At 41.5% G+C, this 12,084-nt stretch overlaps 1 protein-coding gene across 7 annotated transcripts in view; it reads left to right on the top strand.

Moving 5' to 3' along the window:
- Positions 1 to 12,084, top strand: part of elavl4 (ELAV like neuron-specific RNA binding protein 4) — an 85,106-nt gene that overhangs the window by 39,085 nt on the left and 33,937 nt on the right. For all 7 annotated transcript variants that reach the window (XM_088312859.1, XM_088312862.1, XM_088312860.1 and 4 more), the window contains one exon: positions 137 to 383. In XM_088312859.1, coding sequence (XP_088168985.1) covers positions 137 to 383 — 247 coding nt within the window. The remainder of the gene's footprint in view (positions 1 to 136; positions 384 to 12,084) is intronic.

Here is a 12,084-nt window from a genome sequence, read left to right as displayed (position 1 = left end):
TTAGCACAGAAACAACTTTTAAAGATTTCAAATGTGTTTTTATTGCATTAAAAAAAAAACAAAAAAAAAAAACATCATTTCGACTAATCCTCTTATCTTTTCCCCGTCTCTCTCTCTTCCTACTCGCCTCTCTCAGATCATCAGTAACATGGAGGCTCCGGTAACAAACGGACCAAGCGGAGGAGGCACCACAGCCAACGGGCCAACCACTAACAGCCGCGGCTGCCCCTCGCCCATGCAGACCGGGCCCACAAATGACGACAGCAAGACCAACCTCATTGTCAACTACCTGCCACAGAACATGACCCAGGAGGAGTTCCGCAGCCTCTTCGGTAGCATCGGCGAGATTGAATCCTGCAAACTGGTCCGCGACAAGATTACAGGTACGACATGGTGACCTTTAGACTTCATGCCGTGCCATCTTTCCACCCTTCATGAGAGGAATAAACTAGACAACTTGCAGAGTGTTTTACAGTCATTTAGCAAACATGTAAAGCCAACGAAAGAATAAGTCAGACACATGGGAGAAGAGCTGAACGATTTTAGGAAAAATTGTTTTGTGATTTTTCTGACAAATATCGCAATTTCGATTTAATTTTTGATTTTCTTTAAAATGTCCAGTGAGATTTACGAACATGACAGAAAATGCCATTATAGCATTAAAAACAATAAAAGCGATTACTATAATAATGCAATAACACTAAAGACGTTTTGTGAGAGGGTGGCGGTTCTTTTTAAAAACTACTTGTCGTCAAATATAATTATTTTATTCATGTGTAATTTTGAATATGAAAATGCATTTTTTAAACCGCAAAATGTTTTGCATTTCGCACGAATGTACATGTTCCTTGTACATGACTGTCAGATTATTAAGATAAATGGATTAAAATATATCATTTTGAGACCTATTATTGTGTAGATCTCAAAACTCTGTGGTGCAAATATTATTGATGATAGATTACAAATATTTAATATATGTTTGACATTGAACCTCTTCGTTCGTCATGACTACGTCAGCAGTTTCCGTGTTCCGGTCTGCTAAATTGCTAATGTAGCGGTCGTCTTATTTTATGTCTCGATACGTATTGATTGAAATCCAGCATTTGCGTTCATAGCTGCTGCCGGTTCTAGCCAGACTTCTTTTAAAGTCGACTGTACACCTGAGCACTTATTTTGTGACTTTCCCAACTCTGTATTTCACTTTAGCGATTAGCACACTTCTGTGGCCTCCTTGTTTAAAACGCTACTTGTTAGCGGGGTCGTTTATTTGTCACTGCAGAGGAGATGATTCGCATCACGCAGCTCGTTGCTGCTGCTGCGCATATAATAATAATAATAATAATAATAATAATAATAATAATAATAATAATAATAATAATAATAATAATAATAACAAGCTGCGGCGAAATAAATTACTTCCGGGACTACACTTTTTTTTTTTTTTAATCAGTACGACGCTGGTTAGTGTGAGTCAGCTTTGACGATCTCGAAATCGCTTTGTGTGCGATCCCAAAACAAAACGTTCAGCCCTTGGGATACTGCAGTTGAATATGAGCCACAGCCAAAGTCGTTTTAAATTTGCTCCGATTTGCTCGATAAACATTAAAGACACTGACGCCACAGCGGACAGCTGCACATCGCCTCTCGCAACATCTCTGCCCTCCGTCTGGCTTCAAGCGTCACCGACTCAGCAATGCTGCAAAGTGCCGCATGTTCTTCAGAGTCGTTTGAATTAAGCGGCGCCTCCTGCCGCTAATCACGGCGCGGTGGCGGTGTGAGTGGCCGTACGGCAGATGGATCACGGGAGGGGTGGGCCGGCTCGCATCTTTTGGATAATGCTCCAGAATGGCTTTCGTTTTCGATCCTACTTACTGACACTCCTCTTCTGATAATCTCATTAAAGAGCAAACAGGCAGCAGCCATCACCAAACAGTGAGAGAGCGGGACACCGGGATAAATGTGTAATGCGGACAAAATCACTGCATTTGATTTGCCCTAAAGATAAGTTTTGGCAGTGATGACAAATATGTTGTGACCAGCGACCAGGGAAGAGAAGTCCGAGGCAAGTTGAGAGGATTTCCTGTTATTCCTCTTCGCAATCATTTTCTGTAATAGCCCCCAAAATGGAGTCAGGCGCACTCGGCTAATGGAAGTTGTTGGGTACCAAAATAACACCTGTCCGATCCTGCACCATGTCATCACCACCGTGGTCTCCCTCCGACCGATTTTCCCCGTAAATTTTTCAAGCAACGACGAAGTGGGCCATTAGCAGAGTTTGGATGTGAACGCAATTGTCGTAAAGAAGCTCAAAACTGTCGCGTATGAACCAACATACTTTCTTTTATTCGCTGATGCATTCAGTCATACTTTATGGATAATCGCTTTCAGCTGAGCGGGGGTGTCTGATCAGTTCTTGCAAAATTTGGATCAACACGAAATCAACACCTTCATGATGTGCTGTTTAATCATTATGATAATGTCGCAATAATTTTTCAATGTGAAGATTAATATCTGGAATTTAGACATTATGAAGACTGGAACTTATTTGAATAATGTCCCTTTATGATTTAGTCACGTTTGAAACCGCCACAAATTATATATATATTATTTATGTATAATGGAATGTGCGACAACATCGGTTTCTAATTTCTCATGTCACATGCGCGTTGAAAGCGAAGCGCGGGGAGTCTGCGGTCAGTGAATGGGGCGATCAATTATTGCCAACAGCCTCTCAAAATTTCTCTTTGTGGCAGTCAACTTCTTCCTTGACAATGAAGAAAAAACTGAATAGTGCCGAGTGTACCGTAACGCGTCACGACCCGATACAGAGTCGCAGTTTTACTATTGAAGCACGGGATGAGTCGTCAACTGTTATTTTTTTTTTTTTTTTTTTTTTAAGAACCAACTATGCACAAAATAAATGGTAATCACGCAATGAACACATCATGCGATTCTAAATGCACATTTCACACTTTTGACACAGCTGATCTTCTGACAGACTCTGCGGGTGTCCCTAATCATGTGTCCAACGAGTGTCGTTTCCTCCATTTGCTTGCATCACTCCATCTGTCTCGGAGCATCTTGAATGAAACGTGAAGGTTCACTGACAAGGTGCGAGCACACCAGCCTTCCGCGGGACGCTCCGCCTGGCTGGGCGGAGACTCGAGATCCACCTGTCACGCTGGCTGACGTGAAGTGTTTGAAAAGCCAGCTCTGGCTGTCTGGCTTGCTCCCCGCGCTTGTCGTGCCTGCTTACCTGCTGCTTGTGTCTGTACGCTGTTCTCATAACACGTCAGGGACACGGAGGTTAATCTTTTATTTAACGCTACCTTACACGCAGCCCACACAATTTAAGCCGCGGGCATTCACCTGTGAATGGGCTGTCTTTTAGCTTACTTTGAATGCAAATATGCCATAAAAAAGCGATTTGAAGTAAGTGTGCGAACTATGGTGGCGTTTCCAGTTGCACTCTTTTAAGAGAAAAAGTCATGATGCTTTGACATAGTTAAAAAAAAAAATATATATATATATATATATATATATATATATATGTTTATGTAGAGAGAGCAATTCATGCCAAATATTGTTTTCACGTCATCATGAAGGATGCCATCCGTAAGCACATTTAATGAAACCCCCTTTTCTGCATACTACTGTAGTCACCTTCAGCGTATCACATTTATACAAGGAATCTGTTGAGCTGATGCAAATCGTAATGACACTGTAGCAAGCCAAGCAGATGTTGGCTATGAAAAATAAATAGACTACGATGTCAGCTGCGAAGTCGTTCAAGCCAGAGCTCCTCCGCTGACAGGCAGCATGTGAAAACCTGCCGCCAACACAATTCTTACACACAAAAAAATAAATAAATAAAAAATTCAGGTGTACTGGATTTAACACAAGAACAATCCCCTCTGTAAACACAACACTTCCATTAAGTTCTGCTTTCACCCAGTAAGTCTCTTATGGCTTTGGTCCCCAACCACTGGCCCGCGGCCCGGTAGCGGTCCACAGGCCATTTTTGCCAGATGAAAAAAAACACTTGCAGTATTTCCAGTTTATTTATTATTCAAGGCTGAAAAATATTTTATTTTGAAAAGTTACTGGATTCTCTCCATGACATCCATCAATGAAGGACTCTTGATAATTGTTTCGGTCACATTACTCTCATCTTAAAATCACACGCTAGCAAAATTATAAAAAAAAAAAAAAAAAAAGACCACGTACGTCGTACAAAATCCCCCCCCCGGTTGCCGGTCCGCAAAAGTTATTGACTTGTATGAACCGGTCTGTGGCAGAAAAAGCACAATGTAGTAACTGTGTTGTTTGTGTCAAACTCTTTGTTGTTGACTTGGGCTTGTGGATATTTTATTTATATAATTGGAAATGTATTTTCCCAAATGAAAGATATTAAGACTACGTACATATTTTGTCCGTATGTAAAACCGAATTTTTGTCTTGTACGTTGTTAGGAAGGACATGGTCCGCACTGCCCCCCACCCCACTCTCTCAGGAGCACTAATGAAAAATTGTGCCCCACTCCAGCATTTAAGTTGCCCGTCCCTGCTCTATGCTGACCAAACATTTAAGTTTAAAATCTATTCCGCAAGAAGATGCGGCGATGTCTCCCATCTCCCATTCATCTGAGCCTGAAATGGACTGAAGGGTAAAGATAGCGTGAACGCGGCTGACAGGGCAGCGGATGAAAAAGCAGTTTGACGTCTCCCAAAGCCAGGTATTAAAAGACCTGCCAGCCTCAGAAGTGCAGACACAAGCGGGCAGACGCACATTAAAGTTTCAGACTCCCGCGTCCCAGGAACGTCCTGTCTCGCTCCTTTTAGCGAGCACCCTTCCCCAATCTCAGCCCCTCCCCCCAACCCCCAACCCCCCCAGTCTGCTTAGGTCCCAGAATTGGACAAGCTGAAAGCTCGCTCGACTGCACTGCCCCTCCGGTGACCCTCATTCCAAGCTGCCTCTGTCCCTTCTCGTTCCACTCTGAGTGCCCTTTACATGGAACACAGAGGATGCGACTGTCCCCTGTGTTGGCGTCCTATCTGAAGAATAGATGTGCCTCGGGGTTGCGTTCCTCACCCAATGTCGCACCTGAACGCCGACGAGCCAGACAGTCACTCACCACCCCACCCCCCCTCCTCGCTTGTGCTGCAATGCCGGGGGTGGATAGCCGAGGGCTTGCTGGCCTCGCTCTCCTCTCTCCGACGGCGTCCAAGCAGGTGAAGGAGGCCAGGTTGTGCAAGGCTGACGTAACAAGGTTAGCCAAGACTCAAAGGGGCTCCTCTGTCTGCTCCTCAGCCAGCCCGCCAGCCCACACACTGCCGGCTGCAGTCCGCCGGCCCCCCAGCTCAGGTAGCCACCGTGCGGGGGTGGTTGACGTTGCTGCGTGTTGGTTGAAGCTAGGCCTTGGGAGCGAACGGCGAGTGGGAGCCTCCTGACTGCAACATTGGCTGCTACCTTGGCAACCCGGGAGGGAAAGACGTGTTGAATGAGTGAGTGGGAGATGGATCCACTGTTGATACGCGTGTGCGGGGGATGTGGCTCTGTTTATGATTTTAGCTATTTAAACCGCCAACCGTATTGCCGTTATTTAAGTCCCGGTGGTCTTTTGTTCTCACGGGGTCTTTGTGCCACCTTGTTCAATTGCCTCTTTGCGTTTTCTATGTCGATAAAGCCTTCAGAGAGCCCGACCTACATCATCGAGTTACGTAGCGGTGTAAAACGCTGTCAACTTTCAATAAATTAAATGGCCCTAAAAAATGAAATGCGTAAAAATGTATTACTTTGAACTGGACTATATTTAAGCAGCATGAACTCTTGACGACACTCTAACTTAAAAAAAAAAAAAAGAAGAAAAAAAAATAGTCCTTTTGCAGCAAACTCGATAAACATGTTGGACATGCTGCCCTTAAAATTGTATCATTTGCCTCAACAACATCAGAAGCCGTTAGAGGAGAGTTGAGGTTACATTCGGGGCATATTGTTTTCAGAAAATGCACTGCTAAATTATTCCTTTAAAAAAAAAAAAAAAAGTGTCCCCTCCAAATACAGTGCTGTGTTTTTTTTATTCGTAAGAAATAATTTTAAAGGCAAATTTGAAGTTAATAGACTTTAGTGGAATAATTGATTGAACATTTAGAGGTCAAAGGTGAGTCATGTGACATTGCCTTATGGCAGGACCACTTTCTTCATCGTGTCATTTTCCTCCGACAAAAATAAAAGATAAAAATAAATGGGAACCTCTGAGTTCGAATAACTTTTTAGAAAAAGGATTTTTTTCCCCCCCACACGAGAAATAACGGGAATAGAAACGACTGTGCGTACTTGACTACCTCACAAAGGTCTTGTTGTTGATTTTTTGATGGCTAATTACCTTTTCCCAAAGCAGCATTCATAAAACTACAATGGAACAACGTCCAATAAAATGTTCTTCATGGCAGCAAGCACTCCACATCAAAGAGTGCATTGTGAGCCTCGCCTGATGATGGAAGTAGACGAGGACGCTTTCATGTCTGCTGCACGGTGGCTCTTATAGTCGCAAAGTACAACACACCAAAAAAAAAAAAAAAAAAGAAATAATAATAATAATGGCTGCCAACGTTGAACATTACAGCAAATAATTGTGACCCTCACTGCATGCCTCAAAAAATCTGTGCAGTACATATGTGTTTTTATATCAATGTACACTAAAAAAAAAAAAATATATATATATATATATATATATATATATATATATATATATATATATTATGTTAGATTTATTATATTATATTATATTATATTATATTATATTATATTATATTATATTATATTATATTATATTATATTATATTATATTATATTATATTATGCCAAATGAAAAATGAAAACCCACCATTGGCTCCAAGTGAAAAAGCAAAGCAACGTAAAGACACGTTAGTGACGATTATAAATCTTCCATTTTTTGGCAGAGGTAAACTTTCAGGACGATGATATCATAGCCAAGTGGATTGTTAGGCTTGGACAGATTCCAATTTAGTCGCATTATTATATTAACATCATTTTCATGAAGACGCCTCCTTTTATTACCGCCGCGCATTTCCGTGTGTCGCTGGAAGATATGGCGCAACTGGCACAGCCAGCCAGCGAGCGATTGTCATATGAAGGCAAAATGAATATCTAACCTCATTAAAAGGCCATTAGGAAGAGCAATGCATCATTTGCTTTCTTGCTTTTAATTGACAATTAAAATATATAAGTTAGTGTTTCCATTAAGCAAATTTATCAGCGAGAAGACAATTCGTTTGTGAGCTCGAACCGCATTAGAGCTTATTCATCACGCATCTTAATGGCTTCTCCGTTTGATGTCACATGCTGTACTTACTGAAATTATTTTTCTGTAATTAGCATGAACCAATATGCTCATGCTGAGTATGTGAATTCTATAATTGCTTCTCCGGATAAGTGTTTTTTAGCCTGCCTAACAAAATGACAATAGATGCGGCCTTCTCTTTTGTGTCCATTAAATGGAGCCGTACTCGATTACAAGCGTGTCAATACATCTCACCTGTTGCTTGATGGCCTTCAATTGGTTTGAAGTTACCTCTAAACTAGCAATAATCCCAAATTGAAAAGTCATTTCTCATCTCGTTGACTGAATCACCATTCATTTGCACATGCGTCACTCACGGCTCAGTTGCCTTGTCATTATTTTACTGCGACTGCATAAATTCGTCCGTTAGCACAATTAATTAACAATGGCTGATAAGTCACACAGAAGCGCCTTTTTGATTACATTTTAAATAAAGTGGCTCCTCGAGGTACACGTGACCCAACTCAAACAGGTTTTCAACATAGGCGCCATCGGTTGGCTGAATTTATTAGATACTATTTATTTATTTATTTTTTATTTTTTGCTTTGACTTGCATGCAAAAATGTCAGTGACCTCAAGTCACTTCAGAACATTGCAATTCTTAAAAAAAAACAAAGAGGCTTCAAGCTGTTTATTGCCAGTATGCAGTCCAACTAAACAATAATATTTCGCTTAAAAGTCCGCTAGCTTAATGCTAACACATAATAGGAGGCACCTTAGATGGGCTAACAAATGGCAGCTATGTGGTGGTGTTATAAGTAGACAGACGATATAATATTCCCCACAGGCATATATTCTTTATCCTCTGTAAAACAAATCACTTGGCTTGCCTCATACAGTAGTTGTGAAAGTCTTCTTTGTTTGTGGCAACATAACGGTACAGTATTATATCGCCTCCAGGTGGCCAAGTCGCACCATCAATTAATCATTATGGACAAACCGTTAAGTCACAGCTACAGCTATATGAAAAATATGAATGAATAAATAAATAAATATTGCAACAGGCTGGCTGAGCTACAAGTGTCATAAAGAACAACTTCAACTTGTATCTCATGGCACAACTGTACTTCCTTATTCTTTAAATACATTATGAATAAGTCTTGTAATAATTGGATGGCATGATATCGCATATTTAGTATCGCAATCTGTCTTTGGAACTTTCGCAAGATGTGAAGGCTACCAGAATAGCAACCACACTGTGCATACCTTGCAACCTATTGCACACTGTTTTTCGACGTCGTTATCTGTCAGATCGAGCCGGTGCACGCATCACCCCCCAACCTGCACACAAGCTACATCAGGCTTTCCTATACCAAACGGTAACAATCGAATAAATTCAACTTTGCCACCCGATAGTTATGATGTGACTTTGAATTTGATTAGCATCAATAATTTGACTTGAGATTGAGCTGAAGTCAAAGAAGCATGACGGGCTGATCCGGCAGCAGTGTTATGGTCCCTTGGTTCCCTTTTTTTTTTTTTTCTTCTTTTTTTTTTGGAGTGCCTCGGCTATGTATTAGTATGCGTGTGTACGAAGAAAACCAAGCAGGCGTGTTCCCTCGTCTTTCTTTGCTGTTATCCACTTAATAGTTTAGTAGCAACCTCCCCTCCAGGCACACCATGACTCATTGACTGCCATACATTCTTCCCCTCGCCGTCCTACTGCGAGGACACACTTTCTTGCTTGTTTGTTTGTGTGTGCTTCTGTGATTGGGTGATTAAGTATGTGCCCATGTGTGTGTATCTGCCGGTGGATTGCGTTGGCGTTGCCTCTCCCGCCCATCCATGCTCGATGCAGGCAGTCTGCTGGTCGCTCCCTGCTGTTCGGTGCTCCGTAGCAGCAGGGAAGCGGTGGGTGGAATCCCCTCCAGGGTCTTTCCTGGTGCTGCCGGCAGATGTATGCCTCCGTTTTCCCCCGTCTACATGCTCACCTGGGAAGTGATGGCAATCAGAAGGTCTTTCTCTCACCCTCTTTCCTGCAGCCTCGGGGGCCCGAGCCTTGCTAAAGAGAGGAAGTGGGCGTGGATAGTTAGCGATAGCGATGCCTGGTACCCTCAAACTTATATACATTAAACCCATGTACCTTTAGCGAGGCCGAAGCAAGCACAAAATTATATATACACACTCGCAGACTGGATTTACATGACAGTTCGCATCATGAATGGTTGTTTAAGTGACACCATTTTTGTGTCTTCCATCAGGCAAAAGACAGAATAAAATGCTTGGAATTGGATTTTCTCAAATCACAAGCAAATGCCTGACCATCTTATATTAAAATAAATAATAATAATAATATTCCATATTGTCATAATTCCAAATGGTATGTTTGCCAAGCAAAACTCTGCTCATCACTTGAGACGACATAGCTACGGTGAAGCAATATGGTGGCAGAATTGTGATTTGGAGCTGTGCAATTAATCGAAATTACGATCAACGATTATTGGCATAATCGTAAAAAACTTCATATATACAGTATTATTATATATATAACATAACACAAATACTCTTCTTTTTACGATACTATAGTGAGTATACTTGAGTTCAAAATTTGAGCGTTCTATTGAAATTGTTTATTGAAATGTAAAAGTAAACTCCGATGCATTGTTTCTTCATATAAACCATAATCGAATATATACTTTTGCACCTTTTTTTTTTTTACTTTGAAATAACTAGTTATAAAAACAATCCAATCCAAACTAAACTTTCATAATTATAGTGTTTCAAATAATTTCATTCACCTTAATGTTTAGGTTTAAACATTTTTTGGCTTTGTTAAACTAAAAAAAAAATATATAATAATAATCCAGCAGCTCTATTTGGAGCTTTTTTTTTGTTGTTGTTTTTTTTTAACTCACCAAGAACTGGTGTCTTAGTTAAGATGGAGGGAATTATGAACTGTTCCAAATAGAGGCTTCTACTAAAAATCCAGGGTGGAATAGCCAGACGGGTGTGCGTACTTGTCCAACCAAATTGTCTCAACCTCTCAACAAAAAAAAAAAATCAACTGAGTAGTAGGTCACTCAAGGTGGAAAAAATGTTGGTTTCTTTTTTTTTTTTTTTTTTTCAAATCACAAATAGCTAGAATTGTGTCGACATTTCACCGCCAATGTGTATGAACACTAAGTGTACAATGGTCGCGTTGATGGTCGTCGGCCCAGTTTGGCCGCTTGAATGGCTTTGTGAGCGCTAAGAGTCTCGGCGCCCATCGGCCCCTCTGGACTGCCCTACACAAGTGCTCTTCACCAGAACACTTAATTTCCAGCTAACCTTCTGGTAGCCGCGCTTGTCAAAGCTCACATTTCTGAAGGCTGAAGACGATGGGAAGAGGGTGAGAAGAAAGTGGGAGGCGAGGGTGAACGAGATGGCGAAAGCTTGACTCAAGTGGAGCGAGGAATTGATGCACCACGAGTCATACGTATGTGCTCATGGGACCAGCACTTTAAGCTATTTCTCTAGTGCTGGCACCGAAGAAACACAGTAGCCCGTTGACTATTTTTCCGATTACATATAACATATCATATTCCTCATTTTGGAAAATTGGGGCGTTACCTTTTCATACAGTGGAGCATCGAGCCAAAAGCTCTTCAGTGTCCTTGCATTATTACACTAATAGCTTTTATTGTTTTTTTTTAATGCTATAATGACATTTTCTGTCATGCTGGTAAATGTCACTGAACATTGTGAAGAAAATTCTGTCAGAAAAATCTCAATATATTTTTTTCCTAAAATGATTCAGCCCCAGTAAACATATATATATATATGTATATATATATATCTTACTCTGACTCACTGACTGAAATTTATCTTGGCACGAATCCCCTGAATTTGTGTGATTGAAAAGCAGCATTTAATAAAAAAAATTTTTAAAAAGTGAAGCCATGCGAGCAAATTCTTTTGTTAGTTATATTGAACATTTAACACCTGATGTCCGCTGCGAGGAGGAGGATGAGAAGATAGCCGAGCGGCCGGCTGGTTATAAATAGCAGTCGTCTCTCCAGGATGTCTGCCTTTTAATTAACAATAGAGAGCCTCTGATAATCCACCGTTAATCCAGAAGAAAAGAGGGAGGAGAGCAGGGAAGTGGAAAAATCATCAGCGTTTTGATGTTAGAACTACAAGTCCCTGCTGGCCCCTTCAATGCGCACTGCTGATACCCATCGCCCAAAAGTATTTATTCTGTGAAACAGCCTCACTCTCTATTTTGCCATTCACTTTGTCTCCGACTAACCGCTGTCTGTTCCCATTAACGTGAATATCTGCATGCTGCCCTTCTCGCACCGACGGGGGATACGTTGCGCTCGTGTTGCTGGATCGGGGCTGTTTGAGCAAAACAAGCCGAGTGAAGATCCCTGATGGCTGCGGGCGTCTGCTTCAAGTCCAACGCCTGTTGAAAGGCTTGATCTGTAGGGGGAGACGTCAGGCCTGTTTCACACTCAAATGCAATCTGCTTCTGAGGACACTTTACAGCTTGCTCTAAAGAGAGCCAAATATGCCCTCAAATACACTTAGTGTCACGCTTTAATTGCTGGCTTGCTTGCGTGAGTCTCACTGTCATGGTACTTGCCTCACTGTGCATCCATCCTCGTGCGCTGCATCTCCAGCGTGTCTTGACGGCTGTCTCGAAGTCAAAGTAAAGAACGCACTGAGGAAGCAATCGTATTACATTGCAACTTGACTATTTATTATTGTTGTCAAAAACGTGAAATCGAACTAAGCGGCC

This window comes from Idiotropiscis lumnitzeri, chromosome 13 (assembly GCF_059441095.1).
Source record: "Idiotropiscis lumnitzeri isolate Australia: NSW breed Sydney's pygmy pipehorse chromosome 13, RoL_Ilum_1.0, whole genome shotgun sequence".
Lineage (NCBI taxonomy): Eukaryota > Metazoa > Chordata > Actinopteri > Syngnathiformes > Syngnathidae > Idiotropiscis > Idiotropiscis lumnitzeri.
Note: the sequence above shows the minus strand (reverse complement) of the source record. Positions and strands in the feature narration are given on the sequence as shown.